The following is a 25,798-nucleotide window of genomic DNA, read 5'->3' as shown; positions in this document are numbered from 1 at the left end:
TTTGCAGCCTGTCTGACCTAGTTTTGTGATTTCAAGGCGTTTTTTCCTCTTTGTTTTGGTGTTTGAAGGGAATGATGGACTGAAAATAGGGTAATTAAGGGGCAATTTTCTGGTAACTTATTGGTGGGATCGATGTCGTGGTGGGAATCGGAGTTGGGTCTGGTTCCCTGCCGCGGTCCCGGGGCTGGAATAATCCCTCACGGGCCCTCGCCTCCACACAGACACCGGCGGCCACCTCCCCGCATCTCTTTCACACAACCTTTTCACCAAATCCCTCCGCCTCACTAACGCCTTTCACGCCAGAGTCCCCGCGCGAATCATTCCCTCATCCTTTTCCCCGCCTTTTTAAAACCGCGTGTGGATTCGCGCCAGGTGTGTAGGGTGACACTGAACAAACATGGCGGACAAAGGAGCAGAGCGAGACCGATGATGGTTATGTCTCTGTTTTCCCCGTTCCCCCTTCCATTCCCCTTCCTCCGTCTGACCAGCGTGCAGGGGGGAGAAGGGGGGGGCAGATGTTTCAGTATCACGATGTCCTGAGCTGAAATGTTAGGATCATTATAATGACTCCCTCCTCCTCCTCCTCCTCCTCCTCTCCCCTCTCTTCATTTTCCTCGTCTCTCTTTCCACGTCCGCGCCGAAGGGAGACGTCGCAAAACTCTCAAATCATAAACTCCTAGTAATTATCTGCCTAAATGACTCGTGTGGTCGATAGTCATATATATTTTATGAATCAATATATATGTTCTCATTAATAGCTAAAACGCGCAGAAACTTGGGCGGCAACGAGATGATATCCAGAGAGAGAGAGAGAGAGAGAGAGAATCATAAACCCACACATACAATCCATAAAACTGCGCATACAAAACCAAGAAGACTGTAGTAATTACGAATAAAATCAGTGACTAAGAGCAATTAACCTCTTCATTTCCACACGCCAACATTTTCTTTCACATATCTATCCCTCCAACTATCAATATTAACCCCATCAGTCCGATGGTGTGTTTCTTACTGGATTCTTGCTAGATGCAGACGATTTTGCTAAGCTTTGCCGAGACGATTTGTTGTTGTTGTGACGAAATCAGAGTCTCCATCAAGCCATTCACAGCCTGATGCCTCTCACTTAAGCCGCAGAAAATCGTCCGAAGTCCAGGCGATTTGGTGAGCCTTGGGGATTCTAAAGTACAGTAAAGGGGGTCAAAAACTATCTACATTAATCCCCTGAGGGTGATGGTATCTCTTCACTACTTTCTGCAACCAACAGACAATGAATTTCTTTAGAAGTATTTTTAGTTTTATTCTAGCTAACTCCAGATGCTTTAATTCAGCTCAGGGAGGACCTCACAGTGTCAAGGAAGGATATAACATGCCCCTGCAGCCTGAAATACTCCCCTTGATCTCAGTAAAAGCCGTCAGTGTGTACCAAGAGTATAATAAAAGAAACGTCATGGTCCTGAAGGAATTACATTAAGCACAAAGCGGGACCTTTCGTAGCACTTAATTGAGGTCATTGAGTTCCACTTTCCCCTTCAGTACGACGAAACCTTTTAGTATTTCCAGAAACTGCTTGCCAATTACATTACGTTCAAGAAGCAGCTCTAGTACTGAAAGGCTCACTAAATAGGGTACGTTTTGAGTCCCATTTACCTCTTCCGTACTAAGCTTTTTCATTATTTTCTCGTTACCACGCCATCTTACTGAGCTCAGGATGGGCTTCTCGTAGTGAAGGGGTTAACTCACTTGGGAACAAGTTGACGACTTGGACTTCAAAACAAGACACAACTCAATCTTGTCTAGTCTGAAGGTGGTGTTGTAGGTTCACAAACAAGGGAAGGTAACGACCATCTCCCTCCCCATCCCCTTCACACTACCTCCCACCCCTCTCCGTCTCTCCTTCTCCCAACCTTCCACTCAAACCCCCTCTCTTTCCACCCGTCTCCCTCTCTCCTTCTCCCTGACTTCCACTCAAACCCTCTCTCCTTCCACCCTTTACCCCTCACCTTCCACTCAAACCCTCTCTCCTTCCACCCCTCTCCCTCTCTCCCTTGCACTCAAACCCTCTCTCCTTCCACCCCTCTCCCTCTTTCCACCCTTCACCCCTCCCCTTCTACCCTTCTCCTCTTCCTCTCCCCCTACCCCCAACCTGCGACAAAGGGGCCACAACAAACGGAGCGTCGTGTCTTTCTTCTCGTTACCTATACACCTTCGCCAACCATAACACTTTGGTATGTGTAAGAACGCGAGAGAAGACAAAGAAGCAGGTACAGGAGAAAGCAAGAAATCATGAGAAATGATTAAGGGAAAATAACATGATAATAAAAACTGCCATCATTATCTAGCGAATACACGGTGGTCCACACACACACACACACACACACACACACACACACACACACACACACACACACACACACACACACACACACACACACACACACACACACACACACACACACACACACACACACACACACCTCCTTGCAAAAGGTTGGGGATCTATGGATTCGTGTTGCTACATTTCACGAACCTCACAGAAATAAGCGAATTGACCTCTGACCCCATAAAATCCTTAAACAGACCCAAAGAAAAATTCGAAGAGGTGTCAGGCGGTATTTGCCCAAAGAACAAGTGTACCATCTGAAGTGACTGATGTTGAAATAAAGGAATGAGCCTCCTTTTCACAGGTGTTTGGAAGGAAGAAAGAAGACGAAAGATACTGGACATCAACAGTACGGTGGAGACCATAATGAAGAATGAAGACAGACAATGAGAAACTGGAAAACTAAATAATATGCAATGCTTGGATGTAGAGAAACAAAAGAGAAACCGGTATTAACAGTACTCAGTGTTGAGGACAAAGAAGCAAGGTAAGGAAAACTAGGTAAGAAAAGATGAATTACAAAAGAAATGTTCCAAACCACTGACGAGAGAAATTGAGTGGAAAGGAGAAACAGAGGGTGAAATAAATGTATACGATGAAGTCCGCCTTACTTCCTTATCAACAGCTACGACTACAAACAAGAATGAAAATATAGCTACACGAAGGATCTAAGCCTGAGGTCGACTGTTTCATCAAGACAATAAACAAAGAATTTAATTTGATGAGCTCGCATGCAAGGACCCTACCCGTTCTATGTGCCAAGAGGAGCGAAAGAAAAGCTTATGTAGAAGGGACTGAGGAAAGAAGGAATGCAAAAAGAACGGGTAAGAGGAAGGGCAATTAACGATACAGTAAATCACCATCTTCATCATCATGACCTTTTTCCCACCTGAGGATGGGGTGAGGCAGGGCCTACAATACAATGAAAAACAAAGCAACAACATTTCAAGAGAAGTGGTCCACAAGGTAAATAACAACCTTGAAATAAAACAGGGAGGGAGAAGGAAGACAAAGGAGAAATTGACCAAGCACCTTTCAACAGACTAGAGGACACGCCATCACGACACGGAAGATAATGAAGCCGCGGGGACACAACTGACTGCCTTTGTTTTTTTATTATGAGGTTAGGTGGTCATCAGTGTTTGGGTGGGACGCCATGACACAGACTATGGTATGGTGTGGTGTTATGGCCTGGGATGGTATTTATAAACTATCCTACGCTGAAGTTGTGAACAAGATTGCGTGTTATTCTTTCCTCGTTACTCGTACAGGTACCGATTCACAACCAAACTACGGTTATAAAGTGAAAATGTGACCAAAAAAAAAAAAAAATACCGATAATTGTGAGCGGCTACGAATTCTCAACTGAAAAACTGTTTAGGATCTTTTATAACTAAAGTCCTTAGGAAGTGTCAGGCGGGGTGAAGGTCGAGGAGGGGCTGAAAACACCGAACATTGTAACAATTAGAATATAAACGTCTGTCATGCTGGGGTTTTTGTATACGAAAACTATTTAGCTTCTTTAGTCATATTACGCTTTTTCTATTTAATTCTGGTTACTGACAGGTGATTACCGGTATATTCAGATTAAGACACCATATGCTGCAAGAATATTCATCAACTCCTTCACTTACATGACATGATGTGTATTTAATTCTGGAAACCACCTACCGCCAGACGATTTTATCTATTCACTTCACATCTCTCGCCTACTGAAGCTGTAACACGTAATCTTCATGAATATTGCTGACGGTACGATTCATCCTCAAGTGTTTGTATGAAAAGCCAAATGTAAATACTAGTGTTAACGAGGGAGACAGGAGTTAACATTACACTGTTATGGGTTTCGTGTGCCTTGAGTTTATAAACAGTACTTCTCAAGTGCTCCAACAAAGACTGTGATCTCATCTGATTGTCTTGTTTAACAAAGCATACCTCTACTTACACACCTGAACTCATACAAAACACATACTATGCACATATGCCATTCTCATATACATATACACACTAACCACATACTGTGCACATCTGTACATGTTACTGTTCATAAGCAGTTTCATATACACAATTACGTACATCTGCACTCAGAGCCAATCCCTCGCATTATACATTTAACTATTAGGTCAGTAAGGTTACCCATACACATATACACAGCCTACTGTCCACACACACACAACACAGCATTAAGAGACGAGGTTGTGGCCGGTACGATGGGGGAGGGGGGTTTGGCGTTCCCTAACAATATTGCGGCTAGCACACATACAGCAGACACAGCAGCGGGCAGCCTTTATTAACGTGTTGTCATATTATGCAAACTTATTGACATTTCTGGGCCACTGTGATGAGGTCAGGGGGACACCAACCTTACACGTGGATCTGGTCAGGTAGTGTTAATTCCACCTCTATGATGACGCCTTACTGATTTTACGTTTATTATTGCCAGAAGATTTTGTTCAGCACTGGAAAGACCCCCCGTGGCAAAATGGGCAGAAGGAAGTTGTGTCTAACCCTTTCACCATAAGACCTTCTTCAGATTTACGAAACCATGGCAATAACAAATTATGTCATCGTAGTCAAGAGAGTAAAGAGAGATTGCGACGATGTAAGCAAACCCCCAGATGTGAGCCATTTATGAAACTCAGCACTGATGCTTGTCTGGCCTCTCTTGCTGAATGCACCCTGTATCGTCGGATGCAGGCTAACCACACCTGACGCTCACAATAAATACACGAATGATCCTGATAAGGCGAGGATTAATTACATTTTCGCCCTCTCGATTAAAGAAAACGACGTTCTGTGTGTGTGTGTGTGTGTGTGTGTGTGTGTGTGTGTGTGTGTGTGTGTGTGTGTGTGTGTGTAGATGGGGGACGGGTATGAGGGCTAATAGCGGAACCTCTGCGGTGGGATGACGAAGTTTTGCATAGAGTCTTTCGTTCTGAAGATGATAATGCTGGTTTGAGAGAGCAACAATACTTATAATAAATATCTGTATTCCACATTATATCTGATGTTGCCTCCACCCCCAAAAAAAAATATATATATATCCTGTTTAACATAAAACAAGTGGATGTGTAAAGCTCATGGACCGTCAGCTTAGAAGGATCTGTACCACCTCCTCCTGACTGGTTTATTCATAATCAAAATACATTAATAAACATAAGAATAATTAGGGCACCGGTACAATATGCAAAAGAGATCGGTTCAAGAAGACGTACTGACGAAAGCCTCCTAACCTCACGAGAATATGGCCGGCGGGGAAGCTGATCTTTTACTGTACTGTTTTCTGTTATGCCACATTTATGCTTGGTATGTGAGATATATGATAGTGGCGGGCTCTAACAGTAACTTCTACCACTTGAATAAGACGTACTAGATAATGCATTTGCTTTCTCTACACACGATTTTTAATACAGCATAAGAATGACCTATTGTGCTGGGGAAGTTGCAGATTTCATTAAACCATTCAATACGAGACGTCTTTCCTAAGTTCAATTTAATCGTCAGTGGTCAGGAAGAAAATAATGCAACTGCTCACCGTTGTCAAAGGGCTAAATAATATCCTGTATCTATGTTTCTTAATTCCACGGTAACATCAGTTGTTCTCATGATGGAATTTTTACCTTAAACTGAAAAGTTATTTCAAGGATACTGAAGAACAACCGGGTCGAGCCAAAAATGTTGTATCTTCAGAATAAGCAACTCATCCATAAGTGGCCATAATTCCTGGAAATGTATCTAAAAGGAAACACTGAGCAAAACAGTCAAAGAAAAGGGATTCAGTATGAAGAGAGATATCGTGGAGTGAGAATTAATTAAGAGGATTAAAAATAGGTCGAAAATATGGCCTGTTTTGAACGAACAGTCTTTCCACATTTGGGATGAGAATTGTGTCTTCTGAACAACTAATCTTTCCACATTTAGTCATACAGTTATTATTCCAAAAGTATCCATAATGAGACACTGGGCAAACCACTAAAAGAAATAGGGTTCAGTTTGGAGAGAGACATCGTGGAGAGCCAATTAACACAGACATCCAAAACGAAAATATTGCGTCTTCTGAATACACAATCCTTCCACATTTGGTTATAATTATTCCAAAAGTATCTATAATGAGACACTGAGCAAATCCCTAAAAGAAATGGGATTCAGTTTGGAAAGAGACATCGTGGAGAGCCAATTACTGGTGGAGGGGGACACGAAGCGAGACATAGGAGACAACCATGCCGGCAGAGACCTGGTCAGGAACTGTAAACATTGACTGATGAGAGAGGGGGAGAGAGAGAGACGTGAGGGAGGGATGGTCACGGAGGGGGGAGGAAAGGACAGGTAAAAGAGGCAGGAAGGGGAGAGGAAATGAGGTGATGTGTGAGGGAAGAAGTGGAGAGGGACTGGGATGGAAATAAAGAGAAAATGCTCGTAGACTAGGATGGATGGCAAGGAAGAGGAAACGAGGTGATGCGAAAGGAAAGAATGGAAGAGACAGGGATGGACACAGGAAAAATGGACGACAGAGGAAGGAATGGGAGAAGAAATTAGATGAATGAGAGATCAGGAGGAAAGAATAAAAGACATACAAAGAGAGGAAGGAGAGAGGAGGGAAGGGGAGAGTAAATATGGTGATGTGAGAGGGAAGAAATGAAGAAAGTATGAGAAGGTCTGTGAGAAGCAGACAAAGAAATGGTCAACAGAGGGAGGAAGAATATACGGGATCAACGATGTGAGAGAGACAGAAGAGAGAATGGAATGACCAGTGAGAAGACAAAGGAGACGAGGAAGAGACAGCAAGGGAAGGGAATTGGGGTGGAGGTGTATATGAAAAGAGATAAAAATGAACACAAACGAGGAGTGAGGGCGACATGCAAAGAATAAAAACAGCGACATCAAATAGTGAAACGTATATATAAATCGACAGCACAAAAAATAAAGACGTGAGGGACATGAAGAATAACATTTTGAGGAACAGAAACTGAGAAAGACATTGCTAGAAGGGAAGAGAGCCACGAAAATAAGAATAATTGAGAGAGACATGAGCAGAAAGACGAGCAAGGGAGAGGATAGAGAGGCAGCGAAAAGACAATAAGGTGTGTGTGTGTGTGTGTGTGTGTGTGTGTGTGTGTGTGTGTGTGTGTGTGTGTGTGTGTGTGTGTGTGTGTGTGTGTGTGTGTGTGAGAGAGAGAGAGAGAGAGAGAGAGAGAGAGAGAGAGAGAGAGAGAGAGAGAGAGAGAGAGAGAGAACGGCATAAAAAACAGGGGTAAGGATAAAAAGAAAGAGGAGTATGAGAAAGGAATGAGAAGAGATAGACAGCTACATGAAGACAGGAGCAATAACAAAGGGAAACAACGCGAGACAGAAGACAGTCAAGTGAGAGAGAGCGGAATGAAGAAAGAGGCAAGGATGAAAGAGAGAGAAAGAGAGAGAGAGAGAGAGAGAGAGAGAGAGAGAGAGAGAGAGAGAGAGAGGGGGTAGTGAGGTGGAGGGGGGGGCATTTTTATCAACAGCAACACACTGTGGATACACCGGACAGTCTTCATTATAGTCTTGTCAGGGGGACGTGCGCGCGCCTATACACACACACACACACACACACACACACACACACACACACACACACACACACACACACACACACACACACACACACACACACACACCTAGATGGACACATACTCACGGATATCAACGTAAACGTATACAGAGCGCCTCAACCCTCGAACCCTGACCACACACACACACACACACACACACACACACACACACACACACACACACACACACACACATGAACGTAAACGCATACTCCTTCAGTAACACGTACAGGAACACCACAAAACGCCAAAAGTAACATTACGAAACGCCTTCATCAACATCAAAACATTTTCAGCATCACCAGCAAGTAACACGAGGAACACCTTAAAAACACCCTTTTAAGTTACAGCACGGAACATCTCCATTAGCTCCTTCAAAAATCTCCACTACGTAGCACCATGGCACACCTTCAGTAACACCTAAAAAGACATCACATCGCTTAAAGTTACACCCGGGAAAAGCATCCGTAACACCTTACAAATCATTACTCCGCAACGTCACGAAACATTTAGTAACACCTGCAGGAACATCACATCATTTAAAGTAACACCACGTGACACTTTAAGTAACATCGGGGAACAATGTACTCACCCTCCTCCGTAACACCACCTGGCTGCTCCGTTAAAGACAACATACCTGCAAGGAGAAGGAAAATAATTTATATATGCTATTAAGTATAATTATACAACTTTCTAAGTTGAACATTTTAGGAATTTTGAGAGAGAGAAAGTGAGAGAGAGAGAGAGAGAGAGAGAGAGAGAGAGAGAGAGAGAGAGAGAGAGAGAGAGAATTTCTGGCGAAATATCTTTCTCATTTTGATGGCAATTTCATATATAAAAATCACAGCGAAAAGTCTCAAAAATATCTAAATGTCAACGATATGTCAAAGGTACCTAAATATTACACAGACGGGCATTGTACGAACCTTTTTGTATATCAATTACCTGGTTGTAGGAGAAATATTATGCAGTTATTAGACCTAAGAAATGGGAGAGGGACAAAAATGGGAAGGCAGTTTGCTTTTCCCCTTAACAACTGTGCAAATTTCCCTGTTTAGTCGGAGGATCACTATATAAGGTTTCCATTCTAACCCTCTTTCCTCCTTTGCTAAAACTCTGATCATACTGTATAGTCACTTTGCCTTTTTTTTTTTTTTTACTCGACAGTTTAATGCTGTTTTCCCGTGCATTCTTCAACTGGCATTACTCGTACCAGTATTTGCATTTATCATTTATATCCCTATTAATTATTTCATTTTTCTCGTAAGTAATCACTTGTGGTACTTTTATGTCCACAAATGAATTATATCCATCATCAAAGTCCTCAAAATTACAGGACTGTACTTGAAAACAAAGCAAATGTTACAGCTTCAACAACGTACAGTATCTTCTCACCCAGATGAAAATTGTACTCGATTATTTCCAAACATTATTTCGTTAGCACAAGTTTATGGATACACACGTCTTATAAGTTCCTCACATACTTCAGGATAAGATGAATACCAGGGATCCAAATGAGCTAGAAAACCACTTAACGGGCATCACATCTTACAACCCAGTAATGAGATGATGTGAGAGCAGCAGCTGTGCAGTGTGTTCATTCCATAGTGCAGTTCCTCTCACTTAGACTATGTAACGGGGCTTTCGTTCCTGGCTGTGTTGTCGAATGGGGGAAGAAATATTATCGGCTTGACATACCACGTTATAGCTGTCTCACCTGATTGTTACATTCACCAAGAGGGTTGGTGTAAACTGAAAAAAAAATAAAAATAAATCCTTCGGCAGCAGCGAGAATAAAACAAGAGATATAATCGTACGGAATGGCTTAATGGAGACCTAGCACCTTCACTAAGAGGGGTCTTTCCGAATTTGAACGACATCGGATGATGGTAGTAAGGATGAGAAACGTCATCGTACTGAGGTGGTTTCATCTTTTCAATCTGGCAACATATTTTTCATTTTCTTCATGCCATCATCAGGCATTTTATCAACTTAGGAGTTTGAAGAGTCTGTCTTGCGTTAGAGTCGTCCAGAGAAAAAAAGAATGAACAGATACAGACATCAACTCAAGAGGTTAAGAGATAATGAACTTCTAGTAGGGTTTGATGCATGGGAAAGTCTAGCACCACCAGAGAGCTTAAAGCGAGGTCAAGAAGAGGACTCAACTAGAGATAAGCAGCCTCATCTTATCAGCTCATCTAATGTGAAAGGCTCCTCTGGAGAGGATGATCATATATTTTAAAATTAGGTGTGGAAATAGGGCTTTCTTAAATGGTGCGGCCTGACTCGCCCGATAGTAAACAGTTAATTTGGCTGGGGACGAAGGACTTACCAAACTGGATGGCGAGTGAAAGGTGAGAAGGAACGAATGTATGTGTGTGTGTGTGTGTGTGTGTGTGTGTGTGTGTGTGTGTGTGTGTGTGTGTGTGTGTGTGTGTGTGTGTGTGTGTGTGTGTGTGTGTGTGTGTGTGTGTGTGTGTGTGTGTGTGCGCGCGCGCGCGCGCCTGTACTTGGAAGGTGGGCTCTTCCCATGACTTGGGGCGATATTACAGCTAATTCGACAGAAGACAAGACTCAACTAAAATGGATAATGAGAGAAAGAAGAATGCGTAGAGTACTGCCTATCGACTGCACGAGGGTCATTAAGGCAGACAACAAATATTTAACAAGTCCCAATGTACCCCTAGCACAGGATCGGCAATACCTGAATTTCCGGGTTAGATCAAAGGCGGTCGACTGAACTAAGGTTATTCAAGCAGACCATCATTTTTCTAAGGCTCCAATCTTCCCCTAGAATAAAACCAACGAGTGTCGAATTTACATACAGGTCCCCGACAGGCGAGCACGAATGAGGCAAAGGAAGGGGAGGGAAAGAGGACGAGAGGGGGCGATGGGGAATGGGAGAGGGATGGTGAAGGAGTTGAGGATCAGGGAGGGGGAGGGGGACGGAAGGGGAAAGAGAAGGGTAGGGGGGCGGAGGAGAGGACGAGAGAGAGAAGGGGAGGGAGTGAGGATAGAGAGGGAGAATGGGGAGAAGGCGCGAGAGTTAGAGTAGGAGAAAAGGAAGATGGAAAGGAAGGGAGAAGGGGAGGGGAAGGAAGATGGGAAGGGAGGCCAGGGAAGGAAGATGGGAAGGGGAGGGAAGGGGAAGGGAGGAGGGAGAAAGCGGGAGAAAGGAGAGGGGGGGGGACGGAAAAGGGAGGAAGGGAGGTGAAAAGGGAGGAGGGGAACTCACCTGGCGCGGTAAACGGAGCGAGGGTACGTGTCGGTGGGTGGGTGGGAAGTTTCGGGTGGCGGATGGTGTGCATGCCCACGCAAAAATTAGTTCACCCCCACGAGGAAGGTGTTGCCTCGCCCCTCCCGTACCTGCGTGTTGGCGTGTTTGGACGTTTGTGGCCGTGCATATAGATGTGTCGGTGGATTGTGCGTTTTCTCGGTTTGTGTTTGTGACCAGGGTATGTCTTGATTCTGTTTGTCTGTGTTACTGTCTTTGTGCTTGTATTTCTGTTTGTTTGTGTTGCTGTCTGTGTGTTTGTGTTTCTCTGTATGTGTCTGTGTCGATGTTTCTGTTTTTGTTTTATATCTATCTGTCTTTCTGTTTCTGCGCATTATGGTTTATTTACCTGTTTGTGTCTCCGTGTAATTTCGTTCTCTCGCTTCTCGGTTACCTGCGTGCTGGCGTGTTTGGACGTCTGTGGCGGTGCATAATGCCTGTGTGGGAGGAAGGTGGATTCTCAGTCTGTGCCTGTTTGTGTTTTTGTCCGAGTCTGTGTCCCTGTCTTGTCTCGCTTCTAGGGTACCTGCGTGTTGAAGTATTTGGACGTTTGTAGCGGTGAATACGTGAATGAGGGTTCTGAGTTTTTTCTTCATGGTTCTGTGTTTATACCTGAGCCTAAGCTGGAGTTTTTGCTTACTAATGTTTCTGTCCGTGTGTCTGTGTTGCTGTGTAAATCCGCAGTGTGTGGGAGGACTGTGGCCTTCTGCGATTGTGTCTTTGATTGTGTCTTGGTGTTGCAGTTCGTCTATGCTTTAGTTTGTGTGTTTGGGTTTCAGTATCATTTCGGTTATGTATCTGTGTACCCTCGTATAATTTGCTAACCAAAGTAATGAATAAGTCTCTATGTCTATAATTTCCTTTATGATTTATGTCTTTGTTTAATCTCGTTTCCAGCAGAATATGATCCGGACTTTAACATATATAAAAACTCTTATAGGTCACACTTATCACTGGGCTGGTGTTGTGACAGGGGAATACACAACACACCTAGATACATCAATCATCCACTGCCTGGGTCACCCTAATACGCCAATATCGCTCGACACTTCCATCCCTCTCAAGCTCTGACTTAACTCTCTCTCTCTCTCTCTCTCTCTCTCTCTCTCTCTCTCTCTCAAATCTACAAATACATACTTCTCTTCACCCAATCCATAATTCCAATGCCACTTCTTTTCTACTCCCTCTCCTATCACACCACCACGAATCCCTCTCCCCTCCCCCCCACACCCCTGGATAAAAGACTACACGCCACACCAATCCCCCCTCCCCTCCCGCCGTGGCCAAGGCGGGGATAACCCAAGGGCCCCTCGCTAATCCCCACACCTCCTTCATATCGGTACTGAGGCCCCTTCTCCCCAACCCCCTCCTCAATCCTTGTATAGGCCTAGGCTGGTTACGTCACAGATGTGGATATGTGTTGGGGGAGGGAGGGATGGGTGTGCTGTGCTGTGCTGTGCTGTGCTGTGCTGTGCTCTGTGTGTGTGTGTGTGTGTGTGTGTGTGTGTGTGTGTGTGTGTGTGTGTGTGTGTGTGTGTGTGTGTGCTCACGTGTTCAATAATATGCTATAACCTGTACAAGGGTAAAAATATTAATAAAACATAAGGACTGAAATTTTGGGTATATGCGAGAAACTGGTATTTGCAAAGCAATTTATGTCAAGTGATGAGTATGATAAACGGGCACTGGGTCTTCCTGCTAACTTACTTTTAAACCGTTTACCAACATCACGATTAAAGATACTCTATACTCTCTCTCTCTCTCTCATCATTTCGCCGTCATAATCCATAACGTCCTCCGCCATCGCCGTTCTCTCTCACTTACAAGCCTGTTATCTGCCTTATCGAGTGTCGTTGTCACTTTTATGGCGCTTTCACCTATCTCGCGGATAACCCAAGAGAGATGCGGTGCGGGAGGGACTTCTCTGGGGGGGATAGGGATGGAGAGAGAGAGAGAGAGAGAGAGAGAGAGAGAGAGAGAGAGAGAGAGAGGTGGGTGGGGGAAGAAATAGGGAAGTGGAATGGAATATAAGAGGAGTGGAGATGTGGAGGACTGGAGTGGAGAAGTGGGTGAGGAGAGAGGAAAAAGTGATGAAAGAGCAAATGGGAGTAGTATAGGAGAGGTGTGGACTATACAGGAAGAGGAGTGGAGATGTGGAGGACTGGGGTTGAGAAGTCGGTGAGGAGGGAGGAAGAAATGAGGGGACGGGAGAGAGGAAGAAGTCTGAGAGAGAGAAAGAACGAAGTGGAAGAAAGACTGAAGGAAGAAGTGATCGAAGGAGGGGGGCCGAAGAAGTGACAATGAAGCATAAGGACATGTGGAGATGAGGCAAGGTGATCACAGAGAAGCTAGGAGAATGCGTGGGTCGGCAGAAAGAAACAGAGAAGAGAGATCAAAAAGCAGAGATTATCTAAGGTACTTCACTGCTCCAGCATAGACGACGTGACCCTCTTCTTGGGCACCTGTCGGCACGCTGAAGGAGACGCACGATAAGCCGGCAAACAAAGGTGATCCGAGGCGAGGGTGGTAAAGATAAAGCGAGGCCAGGGTGGATGGTGGTGGGGAAATGATGGGAGACGGACGGGGGGAGGGTTTAACATGGGATGGAGAGAATGAGGAGGAGTAGGGATAGGATAGGTGACGGAGGGGGAGGTGGGAAGAGGAAGATGGAAGGGGGGCTTCAGTAGGAGGTGGAAGGGAAAGGGAGGGAGTAGGCAGAAGGTGAGAGATGGGACGGGGGAGGTGAGAAGGAGATGGAAGGGGTAGCGGCTGGGTCAGGAGTACAAACTTTGTCTAACAGTCTGTCCGGCTTGAGTATCTACTTGGAGGTGTTTCTGCTGAGAACTAGACATACTACCACTTCACCACCGGAGAAGAGGACGGGTGGGAGGGGGGTTTGGAAGAAGAGAAAGGAGACAGTGGAGAGAGGTAGGAAGAAGAAGAGTGGAGGGAAGCTAGGAGTAGGAGAGAGTGGAGGGGAGTTTGGAGGAGGAGGAGAGAGTGGAGAAGGGTAGGGAGGAGGAGAGAATGGAGGGGAGTTATGAGGGGTGGAGGGGTGAAGGGTAGGGGAGTAGTAATGAAGGCGGAGGTATTAAGGGGCTTCTGAGCACACCAGCCTTACCGCTCTGGTATAGAAGGCTCGAGTTTATGGCACCTGGCGTTAATTGGTTGTCATGAGGCTGGTCGTGTGATTGGAGTGCCGAGGACGGACTATCTTGGTTGCGTATGACCCGGGGTGGGGAGGGGAAGGAGAGTTATGGGTACCGTTGGGGTGGAGGGAGGGTTTGAGGAGATTTAGTTTTTCATGTAATAAAGATGCTATAGAATTTTCATTATGCGTATGTAGGCAATAAGGGAAAAGGAAACAGAATGAACACAGCAGGAATACAGTGAATATCCCGTACATTTTAAGAGGACAGATGAAAACTCGGTCAATTCTACACTGCCCTAATCATTCTCTGGCGGATAACTGAGACAGGCTTAAAGCTATACCTGTGTACCCTGTATGCAATCTCTTGTTCAATTCGCAAATCACCCAGCAGTTGCTTCTATTTACACATTTAGCTACATTATTTAAAAACTTACTGTCTGCCAGAACCACTCCTCTATAACAACGTACTTCTAAATTCAGATCTTGCTACACGAATAGGATAGCTTTCCATAACATGTTCACTACGAGGTCTTTCATAAGTTCGAAAGCATCGTCTACAGGCAGCAAGTAATTAGTTATCTTAGTGAAGGGGTAAGTAGCGCTCGTGCAGCTGACAGGCATTAATCCTCAGTCGTCTTAAGCTGCTATCCGTCGCATACACCAAACCCGTTGCTATGTCTGCAGATGATGTCGGCGCAGTCTGGGGAATAAATGCCTTACAGACCCTCGCACAGTTGATAGTTATTATTCTAAAGCCTTCTTCATCTTCGGTGTCGTCGTCTTCTTTTTCTATCCATCGTTTCTGTCTTCTCTTCATCGCAGTCTCAGTCGCAGTAAAAAATAGTCTGTCAGGCTTGAAGATTCTTATGCGGTTGGTGGGTGACAATATACAGCCTTCTTTATCTTCATCTATCCATTACTCACAACCAGAACCTTTTGTTATATCTACAGGTGGTGTCGGCGCAGTCAGGGTTGCGTGGGTGGCTGGATGCTGGTGAGATGGGCAATTGGCTGAGGCACATCCGCGTCGCCACAGGGCCCATCCTAGGCAACCTCAGGCACCTGCTGCTCGCTGGACAGGTACGTATTCAGCGATAGTTAGTCCTTTTGCTTCAGGAACGAGTAATTACTTTATTATTATGAGCGGTCGGACATTGGAATAGAATGTCTTCACTGTAATACAAAACACAGGCAGTTTTTCTGGGCTGATGTGTTATTCTGCTTCCTGAACGAGTGAATGGCTTACTTTTACGAATGGATTTCGGAAATACATTATCTTTACTGTAATACGAGTTGGCATACATTTATAGAGGAATAAAACCCGTCATGACAAAGACGTATCGTTTGATTTTATTCTTGCTACTACTACATAAATTTACTCATCTTAGGAGAGCCCACATGATGTGAAGGGTTAATGAAGGCCATACCTAATCCTTGCGTGTCTAAATGTCTCTAAGCTGAATAAAGCCGTCTTGCGATATGAAGATTCAAAAGAAAAAGGCGTCCATGAGTTGAATGGGTTAAAAAGACTATGCATGACGCAGCCAACCACAGCTTACTAATGAGGTAGACGTGTAATAATAAAGGCTGTGCTGTTCCCGTTCAGATCTTCTACGAGGCAGTGCGAGACATCCCGGCATCGGAGGAGCTGCTGTTGATCCGCAAGGCTATCATCGACCTGGACACGTCAGCAGCGGGTAAGTGATTAAAAGCATTATTCGTCACAGTGGCCCTCTAGCTGGACCCCATTCTAAGTGGCTAAGGTTATTTCTAGCTGGACCCTATGCTAACTGGCTATGGTTATGGTATTTCTAGCTGGACCCTATTCTAAGTTGCTATGGTTATGGTATTTCTAGCTGGACCCTATTCTAACTGGCTATGGTTATTTCTAGCTGGACCCTATTCTAAGTGGCTAAGGTTATTTCGTACAACTGAGGGACAAGATTCCGTTTAATATTTCATCCTTCTACGTCTCACTTCTGTCTGGCGGATAATATTCTTACGAGGAGGGAGGCTTGGCATGCTTCCACACCCACATACAGTTTTCTTTGATAATATGCGTTATGGAGGAGTGATAGATATGCCCTGAGTCTGAAGCAGATGCAGTGAAACAGCAAACGAAATTTGTGTCCCTGACTGTACTGCCCCTCCTTAACGATTCATTTTGCACATACTGAATCATTATAACATTCTTGTGTAATATATACGGTATCCTTTCAACACCTACATAGCACCAGTAACAAGCTAGAGGATATTCATGTGCCGTGTGCAAAATAAATCGCTAAGGTACAAGTGTTATCACTTCTAATAATCTTGAAATATGGCCACCTGCAGCAAAATTTCCGAATATACTGTACTCTTTCTTCAGCTTAAATTACTGTACTTGAATCGTAATTTTTCTCGCATCTCCAATGATATGGAAGGGTACAGGCTGGTAAATCGTCCTTGTGTTGCCTATACGCTAATTTTGTACTTTAGTCGGGGAAGGAGGGTGGTAAAGGCGTTAGAGAAGTATTGTGCTGTCCAACAAGATGCCAGTTCGATTTCAGGCTAGGGCAGGGAACTGTGTATTTGAATTTCGTCATAAAAGACTTTACAGATTTTTCATAAGACCCGCCACGTAAAAAACACACACACACACACACACACACACACACACACACCAACGCCATTACATCAATCCTGAATGAGACAGACATAATATTAGCGCCGAGGAGCTGACACTTGAAGATGTGTGGCACGTGGGAGGACTTCTGGATCTCAGGTTACGGAGTTGGAAACACACACACACACACACACACACACACACACACACACACACACACACACACAAAAGCTGGACCAAGCTAATTCTACACACACACACACACACACACACACACACACACACACACAAAAGTTGGACCATGCTAATTCTATACACACACACACACACACACACACACACACACACACACACACACGCACACACACACAAAAAGCTGGACCTTGCTAATTCTCTAAACACACACACACACACACACACACACACACACACACAAAAGCTGGACCTTGCTAATTCTCTACACACACACACACACACACACACACACACACAAGCTAATTCTGTGTCGTCTCTTCTGTTCAGATGATCAGCTGCAAATGGGTTCACCTGAGGAGCGGTCAGAGAACACTGGCGATGACGAGGACGAGGAAGACGACGATGATATATGCAGGTTTCGCTGCCTTCAGTGCGACAAGAACTTCTCAGATTATGATGAGTAAGTAGCACGCAAAATTGTTCCACTGGCATACTCATACATCGATATCTGCCTAATGGGGAAGGATAATGTGATGTACCTGGCATGATGCACAGTAAAATCAACCACAATAACTGCTCTTTAGTACACCTTATAGTGATTCCTACCTTTGTTTTACACGAGCAACCCACCAAGTTCAATCTAAGTATAATTTTTACAATTCACTACGTATACTTGACTCAGTTGATTTACAGACACATGCAAGTACACACCAGGGCAAATGGTCCGGAAAGACTAGAAATCTTCCTTCTATATTCATTATACTCTTTGGATTATGAAAACAGCCATACCCCGCATTACTCTGGAAGGGAGATTTTTACACTGTTACCCAGTACTACAGCATTTGCCCTGCTCTATACTCTAATCATAAATATCAGCAAATCTCGTGGCGCTCATGACTGAACTGTCACATTCCCATATTGCAGAACTTCTGTCTAACAGAATTCTTTTATTCCCCGAACTGCATCTCTTTGGAACTCGCTTGCCCTAATTGGTTTCCCCTCAAACTTCAACCTACGGCTGAAGTCCAACTGTTACTGAATTTTTATGAATGAAGGACACCTGTTATCTGGTTCATGGATTTTTTTTTTCATTTGTTTTTCCTTCCTCTGTTCCGTTATTAAAAAAAAAAAATCTACATTATTCTGTCCACTTCTGATCAAGCCTTGCTCCTCTTCCCTCTACAGTAATCTAACCCTGTCTCCACCTAGGCTGGACGATCACCTGGTGACAGCTCACGGGTACGCTGCCGGACAGTATCGCTGTGACTACTGCCCCCGAGCCTTTGCCTGGCGCCCCAACCTCATCCAGCACAAGACCATTCACGGAGAGTACAAGCGCTACCCTTGCGAGAACTGTCCCAGGGTCTTCACTGATGCCATGATATTGCAGAAACACATCAGAAATCAACACGCGGGTGCCCGCTCTCACGCCTGTCCAGAGTGTGGTAAGACCTTTGCCACCAGTTCAGGTCTGAAGCAACACACCCACATCCACTCCTCAGTGAAGCCCTTCCAGTGTGAGGTGTGCTTCAAGGCTTATACGCAGTTTAGTAACCTGTGCCGCCACAAACGTATGCATGCCGACTGTCGCCTGCAGATCAAATGTACCAAGTGTGGTCAAGCTTTCTCCACGGTCACCTCCCTGGCAAAACACAAACGTTTCTGTGACACTGCGCCCGCTCTGTCAATGCCACACGGACCTCCCACAATATCTGACAACAAACCTCACAGTGGCCTGCCCATGGCCAACATGCCCTCCTCACCACCTAACCCATTTATGATGTACCCCCGCCCTCCACTGCCTCTCCTTCCGCCCTCACTCTTATCAGGTTACTCTATGTTCCCTTCCATCCCATCCCTCGTGGGTGGCCCTCAACATCCACTCCTCACCTCCTCACTACTCCTACCCTTCCAAAACCCTAGTTCGCGTGACCAGCCACTCTCAACACCAAAAGAGGATAAAGAAAGTAATGATTCAGGTAACCGAATGTTAATTTCTCCTCGACCGGAGTCGACAGAGTCTCCAGCGAGAGAACCCGCATCACTGCAGCCACCCCCTTACGCGTCACCCTCCCATTCACCTAAACAGGCGTCGGTGTTCCCAATGAGGGAGTCCCCACGAAGATCAGACGCCAATGACGTTTCTGAGGAACACAGAGCTTCCCCAGAAATACGACATAGAACACCAGAGCCAATGCCATTGCCAAAGGAATCACCAGCTGAGTCTACTCGAGGACTTGGTGAGAAAAAAGAGCAGCCACTTGACCTGACTCTGAGACGAAAGGAGGGTGAACGAGAAGAGCTGTTCCTGGGGAGGCTGGACATTCTGTCTCACAGCAGCGATTCTGCGGAGGAAAGGCTTCGGTCTCCTGTCCTACCTGAAGTCAAATCTGAAGTCAAAGTGAAGGCAGAGCAGCGTCCTCGGGTTGACCATCCTTTCTTGCGCATAAGTGAGTTACTGAAGGATACCACCACCACCACCTCCGTCAACCCACCATTACCCCAGCCACCTACTTTACTGGAGGCACCAACTAAGCTGCCTCTGGCCTACCCCCGACCCCTTCATCCTGCCCTATTGGACATGTACCGTAATCTTGATAGGAGCCTAGACAGGAGTCCAATGCTTCATGGAGGTGGCCTAACCGGCAGTCGTTATCCACTGTTGCCCCCTTACTTCCCTCCCACCAGCATGCCCGGGATGGGCCTGGGCTTGAACCGCACTGCAGGCCTGGACATGCTGAAGGCCCACATGTCCAGCACGGCGCGGCCCTATGGTGACATCAGTCGCCCCTATGACCTCATGGCCTCACACATGCCCCGTGCCAAGGACCGATACTCGTGCAAGTTCTGCGGCAAGGTATTCCCGCGGTCGGCCAACCTGACGAGACACCTGCGCACACACACGGGGGAGCAGCCGTACAAGTGTAAGTACTGTGAGCGGTCGTTCAGCATCTCGTCCAATCTGCAACGCCACGTTCGCAACATTCACAACAAGGAAAAACCGTTCAAATGTCCCCTTTGTGACCGCTGCTTCGGCCAGCAGACCAACCTCGACCGACACCTCAAGAAGCACGAGCTGGAGGGACCCAACCCGCCTGACTCGCCAGAAGCACCGGACTCCAGCAGTGCCGGCGTTGACACTTCTACTAACTTCTTCAGCGACGAGATCAGGTCCTTCGTGGACAAGGTTACGGACTCCACCACGGACGATATCATGGTGGACGAGGATGCCATGGACGAAGATGACGTGGACAAGGATCACCAGGTCAGCACCTCCAGAAATGGTGGCGAAAATGAGTGCACAGTCAAGCGCGTGCGGGTGGAGTAGTGGGTGGAGCAGTACAGTGAGGGTGTAGCACTGCAGTGTGGATGAAGCAGCGCAACGGGAGGAATGGTTAGTAAAGCACTGCACTAAGGAGTGGCGTGGTGGATGCAGCAGTAAAGTGAGGGTGGAGTGGTGGAGGGTGGAGTGCAGTGAAGGTGGAATAGTGAGGGTGAAGTGGTGGGTGGAGTGATGAGTGGATAAAAATGAAAGGACAGACTCGAGCCTGCTGTCGCCCCGCCCAGCATGTCGTAGTGTGGCGCGACATCCCTTGCGGAGGGCGGCAGTGTAAATATATTGGACCAATCCCGGTGTGAACAAAAGCCGGCCCTCTACAAGTGATTCTCTAGGCATGGAATGAGGTTAGCGGATAAACTTAACGATCAATTCCTGTTGTAATTTAAAGATACAGAAAGAACAAGAGATAGATGATTCTGCACTCTCATTTCCCTCTTGTTTCAGACGATAACAAAATCTAAATAATAATAACAACTTAAATGACGAAACTGTCCATTATATTTGCAATCTTCCCCCCTTTTTCTCTTATCAATCGCAAATCTAAATGGCAGGGAATTAACCATAAGTTTGTCTGCTAATCTTGGGCATTGTTCTCGAAAGTATATGCTGCAACAGGCCCTCGAAAAACTGTTCCAAGCCCGAGCGCCGCTGTACGTACTCGGTGTCGTGTTGTAAAGGAAGTGTTAGAGTATCTGGGTCACCTCAACAGATTTTATATAGGTTTTCCATGTTTGTCCTTTTGCGCCTCTTGTGAGAAATTCAGTAAAACATTCAGTATATCCGGCAGCAGCCACTAGGTGTGAGTTTTGTGCAATGGAATATCTGTATTCATTTTTAACTTATGCTCGGTAGTGACGTAGCTGTAAATAACCCGTTGATAAATTATATTTTGTTAATAAAAAATGAACTGTTCTTTCTCTCTTCTTTTTCCTAAATACATTTACAACTGTGAAAATACACAATGTACGCATGATAACAGATGTGTGCCCATACTGAAGAATGCATCAAAATCATCAGGTTATCCCAATTTTAATTCCCATCTACTAAACGGGGGTGGGTACGATGCAGAAATAAAAATGAAAAATACATGCAGAACTATCAAACTGTATGCCAGTGAAATGGTCCACACAATCAAATGACTGTACAATGGTATACAAAAAACTGATTTTATAGAAATGAACTAGAGACAATGTCATAAAATACGGCAAGGCTTCAATACAATTTTTTCTAGTGCCATAATCAGTATATCACAGAGAAACTTTATTGTCACTATTATCGGCCTACACTCTTGAAACGGAGATACCCCTGGAGGATTTGTGGGTGAATTCAACACACATTGCTGTAGGTCTGTCAATGTACCAGCTTCACAATCAGTAAGAGGCCGAAGACCGTACAGCTAATCACACACACACACACACACACACACACACACACACACACACACACACACACACACGAGGTGACTGGATAATGTCTTGCATTCTGTTTTTCCCTTCACCAGGCATCTGCTCGGGCCACTGGCGGTGAGTGGAGCTATCCAAATCAGTACAACAATTTTTCATTTAATTCCTGCTTCCACCAGACGATTTTATTCACTTTTGGAACGACCTTTCGTTGAGACAGGGTTAAAAATAATTTCCACAAACCCCTCCAGCATAAGACGCTTTTTTCACTAATCCTACCACCGACCAACAGACGATTTTACGAGCAGTCATGCTAGGCCGGACCTCTCGTAGTGAAGAGGTATTGCCTCAGTGATAGTGAGTGCAAGGTATGGTGACTGGGTAGAATGAAAAGCAGCGGGGGGGGGGGAACAAAGCAGAAAGAGGGATAAAGAGGAGGAACAGATAGTTGGGGGTGGGGAGGGAAGATGGGGAGAGTGGAAGAAGTGGAGAGACATGACAAACGGGAAGAATGAGTGATAAGAGAGAAGGCTGCTTGTTGACTAGAGGATGGTTATTAAAGCATACAATTAATTTTTTCTAAGTTCCAATCTTGACCTTGAATGTGAGAAGAGATAAGAAGGAGTTGGAGGGGGCGGGGTGGTGAGACAGGACACATATAGTGAAGGACAGGAGGGCGGGATTGGAAGAAAGTGGACGGGGGAAAGGTGAGGCAGGGAAGATGAATGGTGTGAGGTGAAACTAGAAGTGAAACAGGAAAAAAAGGGGAAGTGGAGAGCAATGTTATGGATAAAAAAAAAAAAAAGAGGAGGGGGAAGGGGGGAGGATAAAAGGTCAAATGGTAAGAGTTAGTCCCATGTTACCCCCTTCGAGGTGAAAGGGTCCTGGATTAGGCAACCGTACTCGAAAATAAATGCGATAAGGAGACTAACTTCAGCCCCTGGTAGGATTAAATGAGAGATAAACCTGGGAATTTCCAACCCACACGTGCAAGGCGAGGCCGTACCTTCGACTGGAGTATTCAGCCACTATACTACCGAAGCCCATGTCGAGGAAAATAATCACTTACGAATGGAAAACGGTGTGTGTGTGTGTGTGTGTGTGTGTGTGTGTGTGTGTGTGTGTGTGTGTGTGTGTGTGTGTATGTGTAGGTAGGTAGCGAGGGAGGGGGAGTGAAAGTATATTAACAACGTAGGCTCAACACTATCATAAGATCCACCTGTTATCACCTCCAACCTCATCCTGGAATCCCTTAACACCTACGCTATCAAAACAGGCCACATCAGCCCAACAATAAACTTTCCTACTTTGCGCTACTTTGGCCTTTGTTTCACCGATTCGTAATGCCACTGATAACTGTTTAAGTCCTTCAATACAGTTACGTCTCCCTACATGCAGGCGATTTTATTCAGCTTAGAAGAGCGTTTTGAAATGTAAGGGTTAGATTTAGTTTTTATTTTAACCCCTTCACTACTCTACGGTTCTTCCAAGTAAAAAAAAAAATAGTAGGGCCGTGGAGAGAATATAACGAAATGGATGGAAGGTAGAGTCCCGGAGGATTGGAAGTCAGGTATAATTATTCCCTTGTACAAAGGAAAAGGGGAAAAAGAAGTGTGTGGTAATCATAGGGGCATTTGGCTTCTTAGTATAATAGGAAAAGTGTATGGTAGGATACTTATTGACAGAGTTAGAGAAAGAACAGAGAAATTAGTTGGAGAAGAACAGGGAGGCTTTAGGAAGGGAAGAGGTTGGGTAGATCAGATATTCATTCTTAGATCTTTAGTGGAAAAGTTTCTAGAGAAGGGAAAGAAGTTGTATGCGGCTTTCATGGATTTGGAGAAAGCATATGACAGGGTGGATAGACTAGGATTGTGGAAAGTGTTAAGAATATATGGAATAGATGGGAAGTTGTTGAATGCTGCGAAGAGTATGTACGATGGTGCGAAGGCTGCAGTGCGTGTGGATGGTGAACTAAGTGAATTTTTCTCTTTGAAAGTTGGGTTGAAACAGGGATGTGTCATGTCTCCATGGCTGTTCAATCTGTACATGGATGGGGTAATAAAAGAGGTACAAGGTAGGGTAGTGGATGTTGGAGTGGCCCTGGTGAGAGAGGATAGTGTTTGGAAACTCCTGTACTGTTGTTTGCAGATGATACCGTGTTGTTGAGTGAAGACGAAGGGGAGCTGCAAGGCTTGGTGGATGAGTTTGAGAGAGTGTGTAAGAAACGGAATCTAAAGGTGAATGTAGGGAAGAGTAAAGTGATGGTCTTTGAGAGAGGTGAAGTCAGTGAATGTACAGCGAGGTTGGATGGTGAGGAATTGGAAAATGTGAGTACGTTTCAGTACTTGGGTAGTGTGATGAGTAAGGATGGAGGTTTGGAGGGTGAAGTGCTTGAAAGGGTACAGCAGGGAAGAAAGGTTGCTGGTTCTTTGAAAGCAGTGATAAGAAACAGGGAACTGAGCATGGAAGTGAAAAAGTTACTACATGACAGTATTGTGATACCAACTCTAACGTACGGAAGTGAAGCTTGGACGTTGTTGGAAGGACACAAGTCAAGAGTGAGAGTCGTGGAAATGAGTTATTTAAGAGGAGCCTGTGGAGTCACATGGAGAGACAGGCTGACGAATGAGGATATAAAGGAGCGTTGTGGTGTTGATGTGGATGTGATAGGAAGCGTTATGAGGAACACACTGAGGTGGCTTGGCCATGTGGAGAGGATGGAGGGTGAAAGACTGACGAAGAGAGTGTATGTGAGTGAGGTGGAGGGGGAAAGAGGGAGGGGGAGGCCGAGGATGAGATGGAGAGATGGGGTGGAGAGGTATATGAGAGACGGGGGTGTGAGTTGGGAGCAGGGGAGTGAAATGGCGGGGGACAGGGCGACTTGGAGGCGATTTGTTTGTGGCCACCCCAAACGGGATTGAGGCGTCTGGCAATAGATAGATAGATAGATAGATGCCATCGAATAAATGAGGTTAATTATAAAGTCATATCGATACATTAATTCGGTTAATAATAGTCATATCGATACAAATGTTTCATAAGGCGTAATACAGCCTTGCGTCATGTGATGAGGAAAATGATTTAATTTTTCCTCGTAATTCGTCTATCAGGAATGTCACCGAGACTTATTAAATCATCATAATCCCAACACTGTTTCCCACTATTCTGAATGGGGTGGGTAGAACACAGAAGGGAGATAAAAAAAAAAAAAACTAACCAAAGAGTACTATCACTCTATTCATCTAAAATAGGCCACTCCTCCATGCATTAATTATTCAAGCCTTTAAAATACAAGTCTATATAATGTTCATGAACATCTTGTCCTCATGTGGATCAGATATTTGAAGGCAGGGACATAAGGTTTGCTACTACAGTATTCTCCTGCGTTTACCACATTGTTGCTGTTCCCCTGCGTTTACTTCACACTTTGAGCATGTCTGTCACTTTCCTCCCTGATGCTGCACATCAAAAACAATCATCCATGGACAGAGAAGCATATGAAGACTCTCTCACCTTAAAAAAACAATAGTCTGTAGAGAATAGTGACAAGTACAAAAGGTAACTACATATCACCAATTCTACACAGGAGAGCGTTTTCTAATAGCAATCAATAGTTCTTGTATTACGAAATATTGTTGAGTGATTTCGAAATAACAACGTACCGTACTACCTATACCCTCTTAACACCTCAGTGCGATGACGTTTTAATCTATTACTGATACCGAAGGACGATTTTATTCGGCTGGGAGTATGCGTTTCGAAGTGAAGGGGTTATAAGCTGTGACCCCTGGCTCATCTGACCGTGAACCCGATGAACTGCAGGTTGAAATTACCCTCCTGCCGTCCACCATCCTCCTTTCGAGGA

The 25,798-nt window shown here is 45.1% G+C and overlaps 1 protein-coding gene across 1 annotated transcript in view; it reads left to right on the top strand.

Moving 5' to 3' along the window:
• LOC145392393 (transcription factor hamlet-like) overlaps positions 1-20,518 on the top strand; it is a 244,831-nt gene extending 224,313 nt beyond the window's left edge. The window contains 4 exon segments of the mRNA XM_080266794.1: positions 15,342-15,470; positions 15,997-16,087; positions 17,518-17,650; positions 18,400-20,518. Of these exon segments, the coding sequence (XP_080122920.1) occupies positions 15,342-15,470; positions 15,997-16,087; positions 17,518-17,650; positions 18,400-20,518 (2,472 nt within the window).
• The last annotated feature ends 5,280 nt before the right edge of the window (positions 20,519-25,798 follow it).

Source organism: Coenobita brevimanus, chromosome 22, assembly GCF_032717465.1.
Source record: "Coenobita brevimanus isolate Jiangsu-jjx chromosome 22, ASM3271746v2, whole genome shotgun sequence".
Classification (NCBI taxonomy): domain Eukaryota; kingdom Metazoa; phylum Arthropoda; class Malacostraca; order Decapoda; family Coenobitidae; genus Coenobita; species Coenobita brevimanus.
This window is presented reverse-complemented; position numbering and strand designations above follow the sequence as displayed.